This window comes from Vulpes lagopus, chromosome 2, assembly GCF_018345385.1.
Source record: "Vulpes lagopus strain Blue_001 chromosome 2, ASM1834538v1, whole genome shotgun sequence".
In the NCBI taxonomy this organism is placed as follows: Eukaryota; Metazoa; Chordata; class Mammalia; order Carnivora; family Canidae; genus Vulpes; species Vulpes lagopus.
Genome location: NC_054825.1, coordinates 175,478,174 through 175,503,046, shown reverse-complemented (window position 1 = coordinate 175,503,046; position 24,873 = coordinate 175,478,174). Strand labels below are relative to the sequence as shown.

At 60.0% G+C, this 24,873-nt stretch overlaps 1 protein-coding gene across 1 annotated transcript; it reads right to left on the bottom strand.

Annotated features, from left to right (window-relative positions):
• Positions 1-1,006: 1,006 nt before the first annotated feature.
• Positions 1,007-15,980, bottom strand: SLC7A10 (solute carrier family 7 member 10). The gene is made up of 11 exons (XM_041746551.1): positions 15,833-15,980; positions 6,287-6,491; positions 4,626-4,777; positions 4,345-4,470; positions 4,123-4,276; positions 3,304-3,427; positions 3,120-3,223; positions 2,688-2,784; positions 2,351-2,500; positions 1,542-1,719; positions 1,007-1,305 (listed from the first exon to the last, which is right to left on the bottom strand). Exons 1-11 carry the CDS (start codon positions 15,969-15,971, stop codon positions 1,175-1,177), a joined length of 1,560 nt encoding a protein of 519 aa, XP_041602485.1. The 5' UTR covers positions 15,972-15,980; the 3' UTR covers positions 1,007-1,174.
• Between the last annotated feature and the right edge of the window lie 8,893 nt (positions 15,981-24,873).

Sequence of the window (24,873 nt, the reverse complement as noted above, 5' to 3'; positions counted from 1 at the left end):
GGGGCTCGAGCCACGGGGAAGTGGAGTCAGGAGCCCCTCTGCAGGCACCCACTGGGTGCCTCACTCTCCTCCCCCACCCCCGTTCTGGGAGTCCAGTTCCAGGGAAGCAGGAGGGCTAGGGCAAGGCTCCCTGGAGTGTTTTCCGTGGCTTCTCACTTCATTCACCCTCCGGGGCGCCAGAGCTGTGCCCGACTGCACAGGACGGCGGGTGTGACGGAGCCAGCCCACGGCGGGCCCTCTGCTGGTGCTCAGCCCTCCTCCCATCCTCCCAGCCAGCACGGAGGGGCAGGCGAGGAGGCTTCCGGCCCCATCCTCATGCCTGCGGTGTCAGCATGGGCCTGGCCGGGCAGATGCCCTTGGCCCTCTGGCCGCAAGGTTAATCTGGGCATGGGGGCTGGGAATGTGGGCACGGGGTAGAGGAAGCCCATGGTCTCTTGCAGGCCTTGAGGCCCCCAACCCCTCCCGGGAGATGCTGCTAGATGCTTCCTCAGGGAACAGTGGCCGAACACCGACTAACAGTGGCCAGATCTATCCCGTTCTGTCTTAGGCTCTCAGTTTCCCCTGTAAAGCAGGGTGAAGCACGGGCCCCCAAGTCTTGACACTCACTCCACGGAGATTTATGGGGGGGAAAAGGCAGCTCCAGCAGAAACGCCTAGGCCCTCCCGGGTGGCTGAGCCTTGGGCTGGCATTGCGGGTCCCCGGGAGGGGCACACCAGGTGTCTCCTAATCCCGGTGTCCCTTTGGGGCAGGGCTGGCTCTGGACCCCACAAGGGAGAGAGGGAGTGCCTGGCTCACGGGGCAGAGCCCCCAGATGCCAGAGGCCTCCTGTGGCGCCTGCTGAGCCACTTTGGCAGCCAGCACCACGCCAGCCCTGCCAAGTCATGCCCACCAGGGACTCACCTGAGACAAGCACACCACCCCCCAGCCCCATTTTATTCATAGACCTTTTCAGGAAAAACAAGTGGGGCGGTGCTGACAGGGAGCCCCGTCCACATCTGCGGGGATCCCCCTTGGCATAGGCCTTAAAAGAGTCGGATCTCTTTTTTTTTTTTCCAAGACAAAACGAAAACAAAAACAAAAAACCCAAAACAAAAAAACACAACTTATTTTGCAAAAACACCTCCTCAATAAACAACATGTAAACAGAAACAGCTGCTTTAGGTTCACCAATGTCTCACTGTGTCTTCAAGGGCTTGTCCGTGGCAGGCAGCGGGGAGGACTGGCAGGGGCTGTTTTCTTCCTCCTCGGGGGCCTCCTGGGGGTAGACCACGAAACACAGCTCCTGGCCCCAGCGTGTCATGGACTCTGAGAACAGATGAATAAACAGATAGACCTTGGGTCTGACCCTGTGGGGCAGGGGTCCTCAGGGAGTTGCTCCCTTTGGTTGGATTCTGGAGACTGGGACCACCTCTTGGGGACACTTCTGGTGGCAGCTGGACCCTGATACCACCGCAGCTGCGGGGAGGCCCTGCCCCAGGGCAAGCCCCTGAGAGGGGACGCACTCCGACGCCCACCACCCTGGGGAGGCGGCCCCGGCTCACCTGTGAGTCTGTGCACACACTTTGGTTTGCTTCTCCAGAAGACCCCCAGGAAGAAAACAGGCACCCCAGTGAGGATGATGATCACGCCGACCCCACACACCATGGGCTCCGAGATGAAGCTGAAGACCAGTAGGAATGCCCAGAAAACCAAGTACGCGACAGGGACGAGGAGGTTCACCTGGGGGACAGCCAGCCAGAGGGCAATGGTGTGGGACCTTCCCTGGGCTCTCCTGCTCCACCACCCCGTGAGGGTGACGGGGTCCTAGGTGCCTCCCACCCTCTCCTGGGAGCTGAGGCTTGAGGGTCCCCCTCTGGCAGCAGCCCAACACGCTAGAAGCCAACTCATGGGATGGCTGATTTGTCAAACGCTTGAGGACTTATCAAAGTTACAGTGGCTCTGAGCTCCACACGGCAACTCTGTGTCACTGGCTGCTTGCATCTGACTCTCTCTCTATATCTCTTTTTTTTTCTCTCTTTTGGGTGTTTCATATTTTTTAGGCACTGAGCAGCACTTCTCCAGCTCCAGAATTTATATGCAGACACAATATTTGCATTTTGCTTAGTCTGGGCTCTTCTGTCCTTGTGTGCTCCTGGGATTCTCTGTGACCAGGAGCAAGCATCTTGGCCTCCTTTTCCTGTCTGTAAACTGGGAGTATCGAAAGCCCCCACCTCGTGGGGCTGACACGGGAGCTGAATAGGTCGGTGTACACACAGCCCGGAGCAGGGCCCGATCGCTGTCATCACCTGCCCCCGGTGCCCAGGTGACCTAAGGCGGGGGGACAGCCAGCCCGTCCTCCCCCGGGCCTCACCTTGATGGGCCTGTGGAGAGCTGGCCGCCTCCAGCGCAGCACGAGCAGGCCCAGGATGGTGACGCCGTAGCAGAGGTAGTTGATGAAGGACACATAGTTGATGAGCGTGTACGTGTCTCCCACAAGCATGATGATCGCTGTGGCCCCGCACTGGGAGAGGACCGGGCTGAGGGTGGCCTCCCACCTGCCTCCGTCAGCCCCGTGGGCCTGCCCTGGGCCCGCCGGCTCGGGCCAAGAGGTTGGTGAGCCCCGGCCCTCCCTGCTCCCTCTGTGGCCCGCACCACCCCCCACCCCCGAGGGCCGGCTCCCGTCCCTGACAGTTGGTCCCACGACTTACACAGACGAGGAGGGCAGGGATGGGGGTGCAGCGTCTGACGTGGATCATGGCCAGCAGGCCGGGCAGGTGCCCCTCTCGGGCCCCAGAGAAGCACAGTCTGGGACAGAGATGGGGGCGGGAGCGTGAGCCCGGCCTTGGGTGTCCTGCCAACCAGCTCCCGGACCTCAGCTCCAGACCCGACGTCCCCCTGGAGCTGTCACCTCCAGCCCCTGCCTTCTCCGGGCCCCAGGAGCCCCACCGGGCACTTCTTCCCCGCCTAGTCCCGCCTCCTTTTTGCTTTCTGTACCTCCTGTCACTGGGGAGCTCATTGTCCCAGCTTCAGGTGGGACCCACCGGGCGGGATCTGACTTCCTCCGGCCCCTGGCGCTGATCGCGAGCACCAGGGCTACCTGCCTTGCCTCACCTTGACCACCCCCTTCCCCATCCGGTCACCTGGAGGAGGTGAACAGGTAGCCATTGATCCCTCCAAAAGTGGAAAGTGCCACGGAGACGGGCATGACCCAAGAAAAGTAGCCCAGCAGCTTCTCCCCGAAGGTCTGAGTGGGCACAGAAGAGAGGTGGTGCATGAGGCAGGGCGGGGTGGGCGGGAGGCAGGCACAGGTGGGACCCCACTCACCACAGCCACTGCGTTAGAGGCCAGCAGCTCCTGGGGCGACATGGCCGTGAAGTAGGCGATGTTGGTGAAGGTGTACACAAAGGTCACCAGCGGGATGGAGATGACAATGGCACGAGGTAGGTTCCTGGGGGCGGCAGTGGGTAGGTTCCTGGTCAGTGGCAGCCCCCGGGGCGGGGGGGAGACTGGGAGGCAGCGCCCGGAGGACCCAGCACAGGAACGCTTTGAGTCTCCATCTCCCAGGTGTGCTGTGGGCCCTGGGACAGGTAAGGGGCACCACTGCCATCTCCCTGCGGCCCCCCAAGGCCCCAGCCTGGGCACAGACTGGTGGAGGAAGGGCAGTTGGGTAGGGAAAGGGCCACATCAAACCCTGGGGGGGCAGGTCTAGTGCTGGCACAGGAAGAGAAAAGTGCATCCAGGCCCAATCGGCCTTAAAGATCCTTGAAAAGTGCCCCTAGGGCCCAGTCCCTAGACCCGGGTCCCCTGGGGCTGCCCTATCGGCGCCAGCCCCAGCTGCGACGGGTCACTGTTGGGACCCCCCGCTGAGCATCAGATGGAGCCATGGGCTTCGTCCCTGGGGGCCGTGTCGTGTGCACGTGTACACATTTTGGTCAAACGCAAACCGCCGGGTCCATTGACAGTGGGACAATGACACTCCGTGTTTCTGAGGCCGGGCAAGGGGCCACGACACGGCCTGTGCGGGGCGGGGCCAGGCTGCAGCACGGGGGTCCCGGCAGCGGGCTGGGCCCCGGGAGGCAGCAGGTCTGTGCAGGGAGGTGCCTCTCCCCCCCTTCCCGGGGCCCGGCTGGCCATCCCACCCACTTTCGAGGGTCAACCAGCTCCTCCGTGACGTAGTTGAGGAAGTTCCAGCCGCTGAAGGCAAAGGAGCCCTGGAGGAAGGCCAAGGCCAGGTGACCCACGGACGGTGTCATCCAGAAGTCAAAGGCATTGCTGGGCCTCAGCTCCTCGAAGCGCCCTGGGGGTCCAGAGGTCAAGGGTCAGTGTCGTCCCCCGGCCCCTCGCACGGCCCCACCCCGGCCCTACCTTGGAAGATCTGGACAAAGCCCACGCCAATGATGAGGGACAGGGCCAGCAGCTTCCCGCCGGTGAAGATGTCCTGGATGCGTGTGGCCCAGCGCACGCTGGAGCTGTTCACCCACGTCAGGAGCACTGGGGAGGGATGGAGAGTGCGCGGTGGCCCCCAGGCCAGTGCAGCCCGGGCTGCGGGAGGCGGCCCCTGGGGCTGAGCTCACAGGAGGGACCCCCCACCCCGAGTCCTCCCACACGGGCCAGGGAGCCGGTGCGGGCCCAAGGCGGGCACTCACTCAGGCAGGCCATGGAGAGGGCGCGGGAGGCCGCGGCTGGGGGGATGCAGTTGGGGAACACGGGCTGCAGCACGTAGTTCGAGAAGGTCATGGAGATGACAGCCAGGCTGGTGGGGTACATGATGAGGACGGCGCTCCAGAGCAGCAGGAAGCTGGAACGAGCCAGGGCCCGACTGGCACAGGCATCCCGCACCCCCCGCCCCGGCCCAGGTGTGGGAGGGGGCTGCCCCCCCAGAGCCCGGCGTGGGTGCTCCATGCCAGCTTCGGTCCGGGGCGGTCGGGGTCTCTGCTCGAATAGGGGCTTTTTCAACAGGGACAGCAGTCCGCACGGTTGACAGCTCCAGGCAGCCCTTGGGCAGGTGTCGAAAAGGACTTGGGACCCAGCCCCCTTTGGAACAGCCGCCCAGCTCCGGCCGCAGGCTGTTTCCTGAGCTGGGGTGGGCTGTCCCGGGGCCTGGAGTCACGGCTCAGGCCCACCCCCCCCTTCTTCTCGAGGATTCTCTCCACCACACAGCACAATTCTCCTGCTTTCTCAGGTCCCAGGCCCCTTTGAGGGCCGGATCCCCAGAGCAGAGCGTTCATGGACACGCCCGCACCCACCACACACCCCATCTTCCACTACCCTGCCCGTTAAGGGCCCCCAACCACATCCCTCAGAACCAAATTTTGTATATTTTAGCCTAGACTTTTCCTCTGAGCTCCAGACACCCTCCCCCCAAGACCCGACTAGACCATCTCCCCAGATAGGCCACAGACCCCACCAGCACGGCAACCTTACCCCCCAAACCTCCCCTCCCTGAAACTGCCATCAGGGGAGCCCACCCAACGGGAAACTGGGGTCACCCTCTGCGGCCCCTCAGGCCCCACTGGCCACCACATCCTCCGGATTTAGGCTGCTGCATGCTTCTGGGATCTTCCCATACCTTTATTCAGGCCCTCGGCACAGCTCGGCTGGGTAACTGCAGCAGCTCGGATCCCCCTCCCGCCCCCGGGCTGCCCCAGCGCCTCCCAGGCCTGGCGCAGACCACGGATCCGACGCGCCTCTGGCCACAGCAGCTAGATTGGGCCCACCCTCCAGGACTTGGTGCAAATGTGAAGGCAAACGGAAGCCTTCCCTCGGTGGTGGCACCCCATTCTCTTGGCCGCTGGGCCGCGGCCCTCGTGTGCAGCCTCAAAGCAGGGATCTCTTGCCCCCCTCAGAGGGGGCTCTCTCCCTTCTGCACTACAAACAATTTGACAACAGGGATGGATCTTTTTAACCCTGGTCCTGAGCACACAGTAGGTGCTCAGCTACTGTTTACCCTGAATAAAAGAATGCTGGGGAGCTATTAAAAGGGGCGCCCTTGGAGGTCACTGGTAGGAATTTTATGCACCCCTCTTACACGCATGTGGGTTTATAAAATCGAGGCTGCTCCTGGCCTATTGTGAGCATCACCCCGGTGGGGAGTAGGAAGCACAGAGAGGTCAAGGGGCCGGCTGGAGTGTCCTGCCCACCCTGGCCTTGGAAGGCTGCCCAACACCCCCATTCCCTTTCCTCCATCCACCCCATGACCTCCCTGAGATGTGAGAAGAAGAGAAAATTGAAGTCCAGCACCCAAGTGGCCCTCGATTCCAGATCATCGTCCCCTCCCACGGCGACCCCGCTGGGGCCCCACACTCACCCAGCCAGGCCCCCGAAGATCTCGGTGACATAGGCGTAGTCTCCACCAGACTTGGGGATGGCGACGCCCAGCTCTGCGTAGCAGAGGGAGCCCAGGGCAGTGACGCCTCCACCCAGGACCCAGACGAAGAGGGCCAGACCCACAGAGCCTGAGTGCTCCAGGACCCCCTTGGGGGAGATGAAGATGCCAGAGCCGATGATGTTCCCTGGGTGGGGGGAGGTGGGGGGAGATGGGGAGCCATCAGGTCGGGGGGCCCCCTTAGCAGCCCCGCCGTCTCCCAGATGCTATAGCGAAGAAGGGAAGCCCGGCTGCTCCCAGGAGGAGGAGGAGGAGGAGGAGGAGAGGGGAGGTGGGCCTGGAGGCCTGGCGATGCCCCCAGCTGCCTCCGACCCTGTGCATCCCACTCTGGGCCCGTGATCTCCCCTTCCCCAGGCCCTGGCGTGGGAGGGGGCACCCCGTCTGCCCAATTTGGGAGGTGAGTCCTCTTCTCAGGGCATCTGTCCCCGGCTTACTCCCACCAGGTGGACCAGCACGAAGAAGGGGCTCTGCTGCCTGAGCAGTGGCAGGGTGGCAGCCACTCTGTGCACCCCTAGGGGGCCCGGGCTCAGGCCACGGTGGCCACCTCTTCTCCTTCCAACCTGCCGGCCAGAGCTGGCCACCTGAAGCAAGACCTTGACCATAACCTCTTCTGCTACCTCTCCGTTGGCTGAAGTCCACACTTGGGGAGCGGCACCGCCTCCATACAGCTCTCCCTGATCATGCCTTGATCCCATGGGGTCCTCCTCCCACTTCCCAGCCCCATGACTCCCCAGACCCTGCCCCATGCCCAATCTTCTCTCTCCCCTGTCCCTAAAAGGGAACCTGCTTCCTGGGCTCCTCCCTGACCTAGGACTCAGGCTACAGCCGCAGGCTCAGAAGAGAACGTGTTTCCTGGCACCATTGAAATGTTTTGGGTCCTGGGAGAGGGCCAGTGGGGTGAAGGGGAGGAACAGGTGCATTTTCAGGGCTGGGGGTAGGTCAGCAGCCATCACGGGAGGAATGGGGTGGGCAATGCCAGGCTGGCAGCGACTGGGCCAGGATGGTCTGGATAAGACGGCCTCTCCCATGAGACAGCCCCGGGGAGGCCGAGAGGAGTCACATCCCAGGACCACAGCGGGGAAACCCCAGCTGGGGCTCAGGTCATGTCTCAAGGTCTGTCTGTGCACGAGGTTTTGGTGAGGATTCAGCAAGATACCATACAGGTGTATGTGGATGTACTTCGCATCTTGCTTAATTTTTTTTTTTTTTTTTTTTAGATTTTATGTTATTTATTCATGAGAGACACAGATCGAGAAGCAGAGACACAGGCAGAGGGAGCAGCAGTCTCCCTGCGGGGAGCCTGAGGTGGGACTCGACCCTGGTACCCTGGGATCTCGCCCTGAGCCGAAGGCAGACGCTCAACCCCTGAGCCACCCAGGGGCCCTCTTTGCGTGATTCTGTGTGCTGCCTGCAACCGCACCCGCTCTCCCCCCAGTAGGTGCTCAACACACATCTGTGGAGTAAACTAATGGGTGTGCGAATGGCCCGATGCCCAAAGTGGCACCGGTGTCCTGACACGAAGGACTGATTCCCTCATCTGTGAAGCGGGGGCAGTGTCTCTACTCGGCTCTCCTGGAGGGGCACTGCAGGGAGGCAGGGAGGGTGGTCAGCCTCTGAGGCTCGGACGTGCGTGGAATCTGCCCTGGTCACAGGCCTGCGCTGCCCTCGGGCTGACTCTGAGTTTTGCGGAGTGTGGTGTGTGTCGGGGGTGGGGGGGTGCTCCACTGACGCACGGTGTCTGCGAATGCTCGGTCCAAACGCTCACAGGGCCAAGCTGTGGTCTGCAGAGTAGGTCCTCAGGGTGAGCAAGACTGAGTGCCCAGTGAGCTGTGAGCTCCCTGGCAGGGAGGGCAAAAAGGGCCATGTTCTGGGTGACCTAGGTCTCACCATCTGTGCAAACAAATTAGGTCACGTCGTTGGTGGTCTGCAAGAGGACCTGCCCGAGGGGAAATAATCCCAGAATGCCCAGGCCAATTGAATAAAAAAGCCACACTGTTAGGAGCTTGGGGCTCAGTCCCTCGACGGGATGACCCCACCTGCCAGGTCCCTCTGGGGAGCGCACACCCGTGGAGGCGGAGCCGGCCTGCTCCACCTGCCAGGCCCGCAGGCGGGTCTGGCCAAGGACACAGCTGTGGCTGCCAATCTGCATGCATTCCTTGTCCACGGGGCTACCCCCCACCCCGCCCCCGGCCGACACAGATTTCCAGTCTGGACGGCCATGGTGCCCCACTTGGTTTTCAAGTCACATCCCAGGAGCCCTAAATACATCCAGATAAGGACGAGAGAATTCCTGTCCCCCAGCCCCCTAGAGGTAAGCGGAGCCCCAGGCCTGCTTCCAGGGGGAGAGGGGTCACCTCCATGATCCGCGCTGGGGGCCTGGGGCCTGGGTCGGCTTTCTCAAGCGAGGGTCTTTGAGTTTGCTCTATCCGGCAGCTGAGCCTCTGTTCTCAGGGCTTGGTGGAGTGGGATTTGCCAAAAGCCAGTGAGGTTGGAAGCCAGCGGGGGCTGGGTGGCCTTGGAAGAAGCTGGGTGCATTCAGGCTGGGGGCATCCAGGGACCCGAGCAACCCAGCCCACGGGGACCCCGGCGCTGTCTACAGTTCAGCACGGCAGGGCCTCGTGGGCGCAGCCCTTGGGGAAGCCACATCTAGCGTCTTGTCCTCCCAGGCTGGGGTCTGAAAGGGACCCGTCGCTCGCCCGTGCCCAGGAGCTGGAGACTCCGATGCTGGCACCGGGGGATGGGCCGGGGATCATCATTGTTTGGACACAAGGCCTCAGCCTACAGCACACGACTTTCCCCCACGTGGCTCCAAGGGACGTGTGTGCCAGCGGGTGTCTCTGAGGTCCTCTCCTTCTGGGCCTGGGCAGCCTCTAAGCAGCTGCCCCAGGTTTGTGCAGAAAACCCCATCGGAGTCCACTGGCTGCTCCGAGGACCACGTGGGCTGGGTGGGGCCCCGCCAGGAGCCCCGGGGCCGTGGGCTTGGGTGAGCGGGGCGGGCAGGGGGCAGGGAGGGGGACGCCGGGGGCACAGGTGGGGGCCTCGGCATCTGAACGATTACAGGGGGCCTGGAGAGGGGACCGCGGGGCGGGGAGGGGTGTGGCCCGGGGACCGACCACTGCGGGCGGGAGAAATGCAGCTTCCAAGGCCTCCACGGACCCAGCCACCCGGGGCAAGGCTGCTCCGTGGTCCTTGCGGGTCCTCGGCCGCGGGGTGCAGGCTCCAGCACAGGTGGGTGAGGAAGTGAGCCCCCGCCGCCGGGGGGGCCCCCCTTCAGGCTCCTCCCACTGTCTTCCCTGGGCCCACTGGGTGGCTTTTATCACATTAAGATGTTTGGCCTGATGGGGCTTACCCGGCTCCGGAGGAACGAAGAAAGGGCCATTGTTCTCCTGGCCCTTGCGGTGTGCGCTGACCTATTTCTGGGAGGCAGTGGCTGACCGTGGAGGTCGCCAGGGTGCACGGTGGAGGTCGTGTCGGCGGGAGGCGCCAGCTGCCCTCGGGGCGCATGGGGGGGACGTACAGTCTGATTTGGTGGGGGGGCGGGGAGGGGGGATCAGGGAAGTCCTGCCAGGCCAGGCTGCTGGCTCCACCTCTCATCACCAGAAGCACTGTCAGGAGTAGGCTGTGTGACCTCGGGCCAGGGCTGCCCTTCTGGGCCTCAGTTTCCCCTTTTGTGAGGGAGGGCCACCGAGCTAGGGGGCAGCAGAGGGCGGCTTCGCCCCTGAATTTAGCAGAGGCTCCGCTGGGCAGGGCAGACACATCCTGCACACGGGCTCAGGGGTCCCCGGCCCCCACTGCGGCAGGTCTCTCCCCAGCTCGGAAGCTGCATCACCTCCAGGAAGCTCTTCCTGGCCTCCTACTTCGGTCCCTGTCTCCTGGGCCCTGGCCCAACCCCGTGGTCCCTGGGAGATGGCCAGGAAGTGATTCTCAATTTGCCACCTGCATGGGCGCTGCGTTCCCAGAGGGCAGGCTGTGTCCTGGCCTGATGAGGTCAGAAGCCCGAGTCCCCCCAACGGACAGAGAACCCACGGGGCCCGAGTCATCTACATACGCTTTGCCCAACGGTGGCCCACAATGGGGGCTCTTCCTGTCACACTGGCCTGCTGGCCTGACAGAGGGTGCCCGGCCTGATCGGGGGCTGGCCATAGGCCCAGCCTTCTTCCTTTGCTCTGGGCAGCGAGTCCCAGCACCTCCCCATTAGGATACAACCCATGAGGCCTCAGGGAGAGAGCTCCAAATTCCCATCAGTAGGTCCCCGAGGCCACAGACAGGGAGGTGCTAGTGGAGAACCCCCAGATCTGGGTTCGAGTCCCAGATCCCGCATGGCTGGGGTGGGGTGCTGTGGATAAGATACGTGGGGTCTCTGAGCCTTCTTGTCGGTCAAGTGGGGAGATGAGACCGTGATGCGGGCATGCTCCCACCCTGCTTGGCACATCGGAGGCCCCAGGGAGTGCTTAGGGATCTCTCTCTGGTCATGCATCTTGGAGAGACCCTGGGGCACCCAATCTGGCCTTTGGAGACCTGACCCCCATGGGACCCCAACATGCTAGGGTCAGCGGCCAGAGCTCTGCTCTGGGGGCTCTGTGTCCCCCGGGGTGAAGCCCATGCCTCCAAACACACACAGGTCCTTAACGAGCATATGTCAGGCACCCCCCAGGGAGACAGAAGTGCCTATGGAGGTTCCACTCGCTCCAGGGAGGTGAGTGAGGGATGCCCCCAGGACATGACTGGAATTGCCAAGTGGCCTGCGTGCACCTCCGGCCTAATGCACTTTCCTTTCAAGAGAGGGATGAGCAGGAGTATGGAGCTCTCTGCCTGGCTCAGTCCAGCGCCGCCCGCCTAGCAAACTTCGCTTGGACCCAGTCTCCAGGCTGAGTGAGTCAAGGTCACCCGTGAGCTCCACCCTGCCGGATCCAACCGCCCACCCCCAGACTGCACCTTACCTGCCTCATCAGTGGCATCTGGCAGGTGGATCCCTTCCTCCACACTCAGCCTCCTGGCCCTCCTCCCACCGTGCTGGCTGCGGACGCCTCTACTGGCCCTTCTCTTTCCTGACTTCCAGAGGTTGGGTGCCCGCGGTGCAGTCCTGGGGCCTCTGCCCCTTTCCTTCCACACTCCTCCCCTTGGAGGCCTCGTCCAGTCCCCCAGCATCTACGGCAACTCCCAAGTGTATATGCCTAGCACGGACCTCCTCCCCGAACGAAACCTGGATATCCACCTAATTACTCAACAAATAGGCATCTCAAATCTCACATGTTCAAAATGAGACCCCTGACTTTCAACCCTTTGCCCCCCACCCTCCCGCCCTAGAACCTATTCTTCTCAGTCCTTCCAGATCAATAAACAGCACACTGGGCCCCCAGATGCTCAGGCCCATGGCTGGGCTCACGCTCAACTCTTCTCTCTCTCCCACATCTCACACCCAGTTCATCACAAATCCTGTGGCTTCATCTTCCAAACACATCTAGAACTGAACATCCCCTCAGCACCTCACTGCCACCACCCTGCTCTGAGCCATCATCTTCTCTGACCCAAGTACCCTCCTGCCCAGACTTGCTGCTTCTACCCACAGCTTTTTCTCCACAGTGAGTCCCATCCCATGCCATCCTATCCTCTCATCCCATCCTGTCCCATCCCATCCCATCTCATCCCATCCCATCCCATCCCATCTCATTCCATCCTGTCCTATCCCATCCCATATCCTATCTCTTCCCATTCATCCTATTCCATCCCATCCTATCCCATCCCATTCCATCCATCCCATCCCACGCCATGCCATCCAACCTGTCGCATTACATCGCATCCCATCCTATCCCATCCCATATCCTATCCCATCCCATCCCACCTATCCTACCCCATCCCATCCCATCTCATCTCACCTCATGCTATCCTGTCCCATCCCATCCCATCCATCCCATTCATCTCATCCTATCATATCCATCCTATCCATCCCATCCCATCCTATATCCCATCCCATCCCATCCCTATTCTGCTCAAAGCCCTCTCCCATCTTACAAAGAGAAAAAGGCAAAAGCCCACACAAACTGGCCCCATCCCACTCATGACTCCTCTCCTACCTACCATCCTCCCCACCCTCCTATCCTAATTTACTTCACCTTAGCACTTATGATCCCATCGACTGAACATTCAGCTTGCATATCGTTTGCTCTTTTTTTGCCCATGCTGGAATGTCAGCTCCAAGAGGACAGGGCTTTTGTCTGTCTCTGTGCCTGGCACCCTTCTGTACCTAACAGTTGAGTACATGAATGAGTGTGTCCAGTGGCGGCAGGCCCCCTCCCTTATAGCCACAGTGACCTCAGGCCCCAACGGGGGTCCCACCGAGGGCATCTGCATCTGGACTGGCTGTAGCCTCAGTCTGTTTCCTCATCTGTAAATCAGGGCTGTGAGACACAAACGTCTTTCTGGTTTTACATCTCCCCAGGGTCCCTGTGAGGAGGGGCCGGGCTCGAGGACAGGGCCACCCTCTGAGCGGCCCAGCACATCTGGCTCTGGAGACAAAAGAGAGGGGTCTGGCCATGCTTGGATGAGCAGGGATTGGCTCCTAAGGAGATGGCATTCGTGACGCAGACCTCTGAGTCCCTAAACACACCGGAGTCTGGCACACAAACACCAGCATAGGCTGGATACCCACGTCGAAGGGAGAGAGTGGAAGACAGGACAGCCTGGTCAGCAGGTCCTGGGTGATTCCCGCTCTGCTGGACCTGGGCATGCCCATTCCTTGGGTGTGGATTGGGAGAGGGAGCTGCCTGGGGTCCTTGAGTCAGGAGGAAAGATTCTTACATGCAGCCCTGGGTGGGGGTGGGGAGTCAGGGGAGATTTCCTTTTCCCTCTGTTTGTTCATCCCTCCATGGTAGAGTGGGGAGCTCAGCAAATCCCAACCTTCCCCCATCAAGGGCTCTGAATCCGGCCCCAAGTTTTCCCAACCCCAGAACAGTATGAAGAAGGGCACTGCCTTGGAAGATTGGGTGCAAATCTGGTTCCAAATCCCAAGTCTACTGCTTGCAAAAGTGTCATGTAACTTCCAACCTCAGTTTCTACGCCTGTAAAATGGGTATAAACACTCTCGTCTTGCAAGGTGGGCACGAGAATCAAATGAGATAAAGAGAGAACGTGATTTCTTATGTAATAAGGGTGTTTTTCAGAATAGGTATTAGATGCAGCGGAGTCTTACGCAGGCCCTGCCCGGCTGGCTCCCGTTCCCCCGGGCTGGCCCGTTCCCCTCCAGGTGTGCTGGCTGGGGCCAGCAGGTGCTATTCTAAACACACTTCGTTGGAGCCTTACCCCTTCCCCACCCCCCAAAGCCCTTCCGACGTTCCTTTCCTGAAAGCCCCACTCGTCCGCCTCGGACAGGGCATAGGACGCCAGGAAGGAGAATGACTGGATGGCCTGGGAGGGGCTCTTTGAAGTTTCGGAGATAGCAAGTGCAGGAGCTGGTAACAAGAAAGACTGTGGAGTAGACATAAAGTCCTCAAGGCTTTTAGAGCTAAAATATGACACTCGGGAGACTTATTTTTACGTTGGCCGGGTTCCCCAGGTAGGAGGGTGGGATGAGATTTGGGAGGTGGACTCAGAACAGCGCGTGGGGAGGGGGCGAGGTCTCCAGGGCAGTGCAGACCCTGACTCAGCCCACAGAGGCCTCCTCCCTCGTCTCCTGTCCCCTCTCCCCTTCTCTGTCTCCCGCCTGCTGGAATCCTTCAAAGCTCCCTAAGCAGGGTCGCAGGATCCCACCACTCAGTGCCCTATACTGGGGTCAGGTCTTCTGGGTTCTCTTCCTGAGTCTGCCACCCTTGGCCAAGTCACCTCTTGCCCCTGCTCGGCCTTCAAGGCCCGGAGGCCCGGGGAGCAGTGGACCTGGAACAGCAGGGACGGGCTGCAGAGTGGGGGCGCTGCAAGGGCAGAGCTGGGGTGCACGAGACTATTCTTATGGTCAGTCCTGCAGGCCATCTGTAGAGCTAGCCTCCTCCACTCCCACCGCCATCCCCAGGGCTCTCTTTCGAGGAGAGGGGAGCCAGTGGCCTGTACCTGACCTGACCTGACGTAGATGGGATGCGGGAGGACACAGAGTAGGAATACAGCTCAAGGATGGCCGCTTGGCCGAGACAGCCGAGGAGGAGCTGTGTCTCTCCTGGCACCTTCCTGGCACTGTAGCTGGCTCCAGACACGGCCAGCCTCCTGACTCCGTGGCCCATCCATCATGCGTGGGCTTCCCCTTCCCGGGGACACACATCCTAGAGAGGGTGTGGGCCAGAGCAAGACTCTAACCAGTATCCTGGCCAAATCCCTGGCCGGGAGATACTCAAGCAAGGAAGTCCTAGGCCAAGAAGGTCGCAGGAGCAGCTCCTGGAAGATTCGAGGGCAAGTGGATGAGACAGGGGAGCTACCTGCACGGGGTTTGTGTTCTAGGGCAACTTTCAGTGTGAGTGGGGCGATGGCCAAGAGCCGGATCCCAGCCCTGGCTCAGGAACTTCCAGTATGGGGGCAGAGGAGGAGGTGAAGACTCCAGTCTGCCCTCTGAGCCTCTAACTTTCTCCATCTCCAGGGGTCTGAGGATGCGTGGGCAGCGGGTGCACAAGGAGACCCCACTGGCTGGGGAGAGAAAGACCTGGCAGGCAGTAGAATGAGGGCAGTCACGACCCCTCCATTCATCCGCCCTGTCGTGTCTCCTGGGACACAGGGGATGGAACAGACCACTCCCAGGAGGGTCTCTAAGGCACTTGGTGTGGACGCAGGTCTGGGTTACCTAGTACCCAAGGTGTCAGCACTCACGACTTAGGCCTTGTCCCCTGAGCCCTCTGCCTACGCAGAAGCCCCCATATGGGAGCGAGACACATGGACCCATCCTCAGGTGGGGAAGCTGGGGCCAAAGGCTACAGGTGCCTGTGGGGATCCCAGCCCACGAAGCAGGTGGCTTTTCTGCAGGTTTGGCCCTCCCCATCGCCGGCTTCCCCGTCACTGACCGCTCCACTCTCTCCCCAGGATCCTGCCACCAAACTCTGCAATAGTTATATACCCTGAACCTATTTCCCCTCTGGGCTGGCTCTACCTACCTATCCAGTTTACCCACGGGGGCTCCTGCTTTGGGAGAGTAAATCCCCCACCCTGCATGGCGCCTGGACCCCACACGCAGTAGAGACTCACCTTGAGCCACAGCCCAGAACCTGGAGCCTTCACCCGGGAGCCCCCATCCAGTCCTCCTACTCACAGGGCTCCCACACTCCAGGCAGGGTCATAGCCCCCTCCCTTTCACGGAGCGCAGTTTGCCTTGCGGAACCCGGCAGCGGCGGAGGCATCCCCGCGGCCATGGACCTGCACCCCGGCAGGTGCACCTGGGAGGTGGGCCCGAGCCGTCCTGCGGCCGCGGCTGGGGACACTGGGCAGGTGCTCCGGGCATCCCCCGCCGCAGGAGCGCCCCAGCCCCCGGAGCCCCCCCCCCCCCCCCCGCGCTCTCACCGATGATGATGGTGCAGGCGCTCAGCAGCCCGATCTCCTTCTTGAGCGCCACCCGCTCCGAGGCGCCGGGGCCGGGGCCGGGCGAGGGTGCGGGGCCGGGGTGCCCGCGCCCGCTCGGCTGCTGCGTGTGGCCGGCCATGTCGCTGTGCCGCCGCGTCCCCGCTCCCTGCGCTGCCCAGGCTGTCCGACCGGCCGCCGGTCCGTCGGTCCGTCCGTCTGTCCGTGCGCTCGCCGCCCTCGCAGCCCTCGCAGCCCGGACAGCGCCCACAGGCGGGCGCATGCGCTGGCGCGGGGCCCGGACTCCGGGCCCCCGGCTGCGGGGTGGGGGGTGGGGGTGGGGGGGGGGGGGGGGGGGGGGGGGGGAGGACCGGCGGGCAGCCCCCTCCCCCACCTCCCTTAAAGGGAACCGCCCCCACCCCCCTGCCTGGGAAGGCCCGAGGGGACTTGGGGCAGACCTAGGAAGAACTTTCTAGCCCAGGAAGGGCCTCCCCTGCCTGAGTTACATCTGGTCGTGGGGTGGGGGTGGGGTGGGGGTGGGGTGGGGCAGCGGGGCTCTAAGGCGAGGCTGTCCCTGCCCTCGAGGAGACTGAGGCAGCCGGCAGGAATAGTAGCTGGGCCCTCCAGACCCCTCAATCCTGCCCCCCCCCAGAGCGCGCCTGCGGGGAGGAGCGGGGAGGAGCGGGGAGGAGGCTGGAGGCCGGGTCCATTCTACAGGTGCAAGTTGAGGCCCAGAGGTACGTGAGGAGGATCCCAGAGCAAGTGGCGGGGTCCAGACGGAAACCCCAAGGATGCCTCCTCGGCTTCCGACGGTGGGGGTGGGGGTGGGGGTGGGGGTGGGGGTGGGGTGAGATACAGCCCCAGGAGGGTGTCCCGGGAGCCCTCGGAGGAGCAGGGCCCCACGCGCCCATCATCAGAAGCCTGGCCTCTACCCCCCAGCCCTTAAGGGAGGGAGCCCCGGGTTCCGCGCCCCCTGCCCGCCCCGCCGGCTCCACCTGCAGGCAGATGCCGGGTCACAGGTGAGGGGCGCGCTCCGGGGACGAGAACCCGCGCGTTGCGCGAAGGCCCCGCGCGTCCAGCCCGGCCCGGAGGCCCGGAGGCCCGGAGGCCCGGAGGCCCGGAGGCCCGGAGGCCCGGAGGCCCGGAGGAGGGGGCTGCGGCTCCGGAGGTCGCGGAGGAGGCCGGGAGCGCGGGGTCGCAGCGGAGCCGCCTCCTCCCGGAAGCCCTCCGGACTGGGCGGCGCGGCCGGCGGAGCAGACGCGAGGGGGGCGGCGGGCGGGGCGAGCCTGGCACGGGGCGGCGGCGGCGGAACAGCCTTTGTCCCTTCCTGGCGGCCGCCGCGCCGCGCCGTCCCCTGCATGTGGATGAGGCCCTCGGCCCGGCCCCGGGGCTGGGGGGGCGGGGGGCGGGGGGACCGGGCCCGACGGCCACCCGTGGGCTGCGGGCGGAGCATCCCGCTGCGAGCCGGGCGGTGCCGGGAGGGTGGCGGCGGAGGGGCCTTGGACGCGGGGGCGGGGATCGGGGGTGCAGGGCGACCCGGGAGTGCTGGGGGGACGCGGGGGAGGCCACCCGCGAAGCCTCGTCGGAGTCCCGCATTCTTGGCGCCCTCTGCCTCCCGCCCCAGAGACGCGTTCAGCAGCCGCTTTCTTAAAGGAGCCCCGCGCAGGGCCGGGGTGGGGGCGGCGGCGGCTGCCGAGGCTCCCCGGGGACTCGGGGGTGGGGGTGGGGGGCTGGGGGGTCGACCTGCTGGCTGGCTCGACTCCGCCCGCTTAGTTGCCTTTGCAACAATGGGGTCCGCTGGGGGAGGGTCCCGCTGGGGCCCAGTGCGCTCAGCAGGTGGCCGAGCCCCAAGCACCTGCCAGGAGCCTGTGGGGTTTCGAGCAAGCTCCTGAAACGTGGAATTCGCCTTTGAAGGGAAGGAGTGACTCCAGGGCACTGGTAGGATGGAATTTGCATGATACTGTCCAGATCTATAGCTCAAGAGGATATTTTAGTGGAGTGGAACTAGAATCTGCAAAGCAAAGCCCAGTGGGAATCAAAAGTTGGCCAGACTGGTTTGCCATCCCAGAGTCAAGAAGTACAATTCCCCACATTTACAGAAAAAAAAGCAAGGAAAACCGTAAGATCTTCTCAATAGATTCAGAAAACAGTCGTCTGTGATTTAAACCAACAAAAAAAACTCCTTTGCAAATTAGAGACAGAAGAGAAGTTCTTCGGTCTGATACAGGTTTCCGTCCAATCCCCAAGCCCGCCAAGAAACAGATATACGAACCCCCACCCCCAAACCTTACAGCTAATATCACGTTTAATGCTGAAATGTTGAATGCTTTTCCACTGAGGCTGGAAACCAGGAGGAACGTCAGCACTCACCAACACTGTGCTGGAGGCCCCTGCTAGTGCAATAAGGCAAGAAAAAGAAGTAAAAGGGCTCACCTCTTAGTCACCCAAATTTAGAACAATGACCACACTAAGTGCTTGCGAGGACGTGGAGCAACAGTAACACTTATTCATTGCTTGTGGGAAGGAAAATGGTAGAGCCACCTCGGAGGACAGTTTGGCAGGTTTTTTTTTTTTTTTTTTTTAGTTTGGCAGTTTTTTACAAAACATATTCGTAGCATACAATCAGCAGCCCTACTTCTTGGTATTTACCCAAAGGAATTGAATACTTATGTCCACGCAAAAGCCTGTGCATGGATGTTTATAACAGCTATGTTCCTAAGTGCCAAAACTTGGAAGTAACCGAGATACCCTTCGGTAGGTGAGTGGAGAAATTGTGGTACATCCACAGAGCAGAATAATATTCAGTGCTAAAAAGAAAGGAGCTGTTCAGCTATGAAAAGACAGAGGAGAAAGCATAAATGCATGTTACTGAGCGAAAGAAGCTAATCTGAAAAGAAATAGAGAGGTGTGGAAATAGGAAAGAGACATAAAACTGTCTTGTGGCTCAGTTAATTGTCTGAGTCTTGATTTTGGCTCAGGTCATGATTTCAGGGTTGTGAGATCGAGCCCTGCATTGGTCCCCATGCTCAGTGGGGAGTCTGCTTTCCATTCTCTCTCTCCCTCTCCCCCTCTTCCCCATGCACTCTCTCTCTCTCTCTCAAAAATAAATAAATAACTCTTTAAGAAAAAGACATAAGGGATCCCTGGGTGGCGCAGCGGTTTGGCGCCTGCCTTTGGCCCAGGGCGCGATCCTGGAGACCCGGGATCGAATCCCACATCAGGCTCCCGGCGCATGGAGCCTGCTTCTCCCTCTGCCTGTGTCTCTGCCTCTCTCTCTTTCTCTCTGTATGACTATCATAAATAAATAAAATTAAAAAAAAAAAAGAAAAAGACATAAAATTGTCTTACATATGACACTATTGGGTAAAAAAATTTAAAAATATATACAAGTAAATTTAAGGTTAAGTAGTTAATTTAGCAAAGTCACTGGATACTAGTTCAATATATAAAAACTAACTGTATTTCTTTTTAAAATAAGATGTTATTTATTTATCTGAGAGAGGGAGACCGCACGAGAGAGAGAGCACAAGCAGGAGAGGGGCAGAGAGAGAGAGAGAGGAGGGAGAGAATCCCAAGCAGACTCCATGCCAAGCATGGAGATCAATGCAGGGCTTGAGGGAGGCTTGAACCCATCACCCATGAGGCGAAACCAAGAGTTTGATGCTCAACTGACTGAGGCACCCAGGTGCCCCACTAATTGTACTTCTATGTACCAGAAACAATTAGAAAATAAAACTCATAACAGCATAAAAAATCAAATACGTAAAAACAAATCTAGTGAATTATGTACACGATTTCCATACGGAAAACTATAAAACATCATTTTGAGAAATTGTAGAACATACAAATTTAGCTGAGGCGTATACTCTGTTCATGAATTAGAATGGAAGATGTTGGTTTTCATCGAGTTGACCTGCAGAATTGATCTAGAGATCAAAAGCATTCACATTAGTCCCAAAGGGTTTCGTTGTTATTTGCCTGGATTTTGGGAAGGGGAGAAGCGATGGCGAAATCCGACAAGCTGATTCTAAAATATATGTGAAGAAGAGCAAAGTTGGAGGACTTGCTGCAGCTAACAGCAGTGCAGTAAAGGTGCGATGGTAAACGGATCGACCAGTGGCACAAAGCAGACACGGTTGAAATAAACCCAACCGTCTACAGGCTCCCGGTGTCCCACCCCAAGCTGACATCGTGGGGCAGTGGAGAAAGCCCAGCCTTTTCGATAAAGGGTGCTGGGCCAATTAAGTATCCATATTGAAAAAAAAAAATACCCTTCATCTCTACTTTACACCACATCCTAAAACCGAGTCCATGGATGTGCGTGCGAAATGTGCATGTGAAAGGTAAAATAACAAAGCAGCCAGAAGAAGACTTAGGGGAGAGGATAGATTCATTTTCTTAAACAGAACACAGAAAGCACTACTGGTTAAAAAAAAAAAGAAAGATAAAAGTGATGAATCGGACTCTGGTAGAATTAGAAAATTCTCTCAATCAAAAGGTATGATTAAGAGAGGGAAAAGTAAGCCACATGTGAGAGAAGTTACTTCAATACATATTATCAGATAAAGAGCTTGTAGCTAAAAAATGTGAGGGGGCCGCTACAAAGCAGTAGGAAGAGAACTTTAAATAGGTGCTTCACGAAACAGGCTGGTAAACTCCTCAACAGGTGTGCAACCTTATTAGTCATCAGGGAACTGCCACTTAAAACCAGAATGAGAGGCTTCTGCACGTTCCCCAGAACGTTGAGAATTGAGCCCCAGTGCTGGCGAGGGCGTGGAGCAGCATGGGACTCCTGCACAGTGCGTGACAGGCAGACGCCACCCGACGCCCACCGGCCACGTCTCCCAGCACCCATGGCCTAGCACCTCCATTCTGTATCAGTTGCCTGTTGGGTACCACCTCAGATCCCCTAGCCTCACCTTGTTCCTTTTTTTTTTTTTTTTTTAAGATTTTTAAATTTATTTATTCATGAGAGAGAGAGAGAGAGGCAGAGAAAGGCAGAGGGAGAAGCAGGCCCCATGCAGGGAGCCGGACGTGGGACTCGATCCAGGGTCTCCAGGATCACGCCCTGGGCTGAAGGTGGCACTAAACTGCTGAGCCACCTAGGCTGCCCCCCCCTTCCCCCTTTTTTTCCCCATTTCAAGTCCAACCTCCAGGCTCCTCCCATTACGCCCTGGGGCTGCTCTGCTACCCTTGGGGTGGGAGATAGTGAAGGACCAACCTGGTGCGCACACACCTGGAACCAAAGTGCAGGGGGTGAACGCACTTGGGCTTATTCTTTGGTGATGACAGATGGGAGCCGGTGGATAAACTCTTCCCAGTCCTCGTCCCCGGTGGACGGTCCCAAATCACAGTCATTATAAAGTCGCTTGTGAGAGGGTCCCGCAGGCCCAGCAGTCAGAGGTGCTTTTGGTGGCAAGTGGTGGCCGGCTCAGAACCTCATCTCCGTATTCGCTCCCTTGTCTTTCTCGCTTCCTTTCCCCTCCCTCTCTACTCCCTGCGATCGCACCCCCTAATTAAGGAGTATCTCCTAAGCTTGGGCACCACGCTCTGTTTCTGGAGGACCCAGGCTAAGACGCACTCCCAGGTATTAACCCAAGAGAAATAATGTATAAATGCACTAAGAGGCATCCACAGTATCACTTAGAGCCGTGCTCTTCATAGTAGCCCCAGGCTGGCAACCCGTAGAACCCCAACCATAGAGCGGATAAATACACCAGAGTACATTCAAATTCTGGGGGAGACGAACACAGGAAATGGGCCCTGAGCAGATGAACAGATAAACAAATTACTGCCAGGGCACCACGTACATAAATCTCATAATGTTGAGCTAAAGAAGCTGAACGTGGTATTAGATTTTGGGGTGATTCCGTGTCCACGAAGTTCTAAAACAGGCAACAATCCATGTATGATGCTGGAAGTTAAGATAGAGGTTACTTTTGGGGGTAAAGACTGAGGAGGGGCATGTGGGGGCCGCTGGGGGTGCTGGCCGCCTTCTATGTCTTTTTCTGGATGCTGGTTATAAAAGTGTGCTCAGTTAATGAAAACCCGTTGAGCAGACCACTTAGGATTTGTGCAATGTTTTTTTTGTTTGTTTGTTTGGTTTTTTTTGTTTTTGGTATGGAGGTTCCAGGCATTTTCACAAGAGAACATTAAACGTGTCCTAAGCATGGTGGTCCTGGGCCCTAGGTCCCTGGGTGGGCCCGGATCTGCTTGGCGGTGGTTGGGGTGGGGAGTGTCTCTGAGCCTGCTCTTTCTCCGCCAGCTCCTCGTGGGCACCGAAGCCACTCAGTGCTCCCACACCTGCCCTGGCCTCAGCCCCTCTCTCCTTACTCCTTCCAGCCCAGGATCCTCTCAGGCAGCCTCGGCTTCTCCTCGATTGCCACCCTGGTCCTGATCCCAGACTTATTTTAAAGAGAGAGCGAGAGAGAGAGAGAGAGAGAATGAGCAGGAGGGGCAGAGGAAGAGAATCCCGAGTGGACTCCACACTGAACGTGAAGCCCACTGTGGGGCTGGATCCCGGGACCCATGAGATCACACCCTGGGCCGAAACCAAGAGTCAAATGCTCAGTCTGAGCCACCCAGGCGCCCCTTCACATGGCTAAATGTTTAGAAGTTATCGATGAAACTGCTGCGACCCAGCCCTCATGCACACCCCTGGCCGGTCCCAAAGGCCACGATCAACCCAGGGAGGGGAGGGTTGGAGTGGGGACAGCGCCCGACACCGCTACTCGGCGTGAGCACATACCTGGGATGGGGGTGAGCCTGGTCGCCCCCTCCCTCCCACCTCATTTTTCCAACCTGGGATTTCCGGACCCCTCATTCCTGTTCCCTCTCCAGACGTCACCAGGGGGTGGAGAGTGGGGGAAGCACAGTCATGGGGAGGTGGGCCCGCCTGGTTGCTCTTCTTACTGATGGGGGCAGCCGGCTTGGTGAAAGCATCATCTCTTTTTCCGGTTTCCCAGGGTGGAGGGGGTGCCTGCCCCCTACACACACGCCTGTGCACGCACATGCACACACACACACGCCCCCACTCATAACTCTTAGGCCAGCATCTCCCGGTCTCGGGGCCCTCGTATCACACCTATCCGGCTCCCACAATTCACCTTTGTTCAGTTAGTTATCAAACTTTAAAATGTTCTTTGAGACTGAACTTAAAAACAACAAAAAACCCCACTTCATGTTTGGCACTGGTGACATTGTGGCCATGGTGGTGGGGAAGGTCTATGACGGGGACCCCCCCACCTCCGCCCAGGATTAAGGGGCCGACCTGCACATCTGGTGCTTCCAGAAAGAGCGAGTGAAGAGTGTGTTTGTTGCCGCATAGGGTCCTAACCCACTCCCTCCTGTCTCCGCTCCCAGGGCTCAGACTGCCCTCAGCTTGGCCTGCGCCCCTCCGTGCACCACGCACCCCAGGCACCTGACACTCCCCGCCGCCCCCCCCAGGGCTGACGACAGCTTCTCTGCCACGACAGGACTGCCCCAGAGTACAAACCTAATCCTCCTCCCCCATCCTCAAGGGTCCTGGCCCAGCCGGGGGGTGGGGGGGGTGGGGGGGGTGAGGGCCAACCCTTCACCGCGACCATTTAACTTATGGTCCAAACTGGGATGCGCTTGAACCATGAAAGGGGTTCTGTGAGGATACCCCGGAGTAACAGGTGTCGGCCCGGATGTCCGAGCAAACCAGAACGTGTGGTCACGCCCTGGAAAGCCACTGACCCCAGTCCCACATGCTGGGGTGTTGGTCCCGCTTGGCCTGCCGTGCCGTCTCCTGCACCTGCTCCTCCCTCACGCCTTTATGCTCACAGGTGTCCTGCGAGTCAGCCCTGCTGCCGCCTTCTTCAGGAAGCCATCCCGGATGACATGCCCCTTCTGCGCCCGCCGGGCCACCTCCGCTTGCTGCTTCTCTTCCCGCTGGGCCAGATGCTCCTCAGACGCAGAGGCCTGGCCTTACTCCCAGCCCGGAGAGTAGGGCCTCGATGACGATTCCCGGGTGTCTGACCTGGGGACCGAGACATACAGATTCTGGTCCCTGCCCTGCCACACTGGCTTCTAAATCAAATGAGTCATTTAGCATCTGTGAGGTTGAGGGGTGGAGGTGGCACATGAACCTTTAGTGCCCACAGCTCTCCTGGGGCGGGGGGGGTGGGTGTCACTGGTTCCTGGGCCCACCATGTGTCAGCAGAGGGAAATGGAGGGGGAGTCTAGGACTCTTCTCTTCCTGATTGTTCTTCTTGGTGATCAGGGGCAGCCAACTTGATGAAGGCATCATCTCTTTTCCTGGTTGTGCCATCTGTGTCCTCCCCCGAGGCCCCTACAAGCGTGACCCTGGGCAGCTCCTTTGGGTGGTGAGGGGGTGCTGTGGGGACAGGGACCAGCTGGAAACATGAAAAGTTGGGGTTTGGGCCTCTGCGGGTGGAACTGGGCTGAGCCCTCCCTCCTGGTTGACCCAGGCCCTACCTCCTGGCTGCCCCCCCCTTCGCTCAGGGACACCTGCGGTTCCAAAAGGTGCCACCAGAGGGCAGCTTCCGTGCCCCGGGGATGAAGGCGGTGGCCTGCCTTTCTCGGATGTCGGGACAGTCCCGCAGGCGCTGGACCCTGTCCTAGGGGGCTGGGCGGGGCAGGACGGGCCTCCTGGGACTGGGACCCAGCTCTTCCTGGGAGCGCTGCAGTCATCCCGGAGGTCGGGAAGTCCTTCCCAAGGGCTGCCCAGGCTCCCCGCTGCTGCTGCCTGAGGGGGGAAGCTTGCCTCCTGGCCCGAGGTGCAGGGGAGGCCCCCGGGGCTGTGGGCGCTGGCCTGGGTCACGATACTCATAGCGAAACCAGAGAGATCTCTAGTGAAATTCATTCCGCGCAGCACACCTGCCGGGGGCAGGGCTGGGGGGGCTGGAAGGCAGGAGAGCTGCCTGCGGTGGCGGTGGCGTGGGGAGGGCCCAGGGCCTTATCTGATGGGCCCCGGCCTTTCTCACAGCTCAGTGGAGCCGCCCCGACAGGCCGACCACGGCCGGGTGGGCAGGGGCTCCCAGGCCCCGACGGCCCAGCCT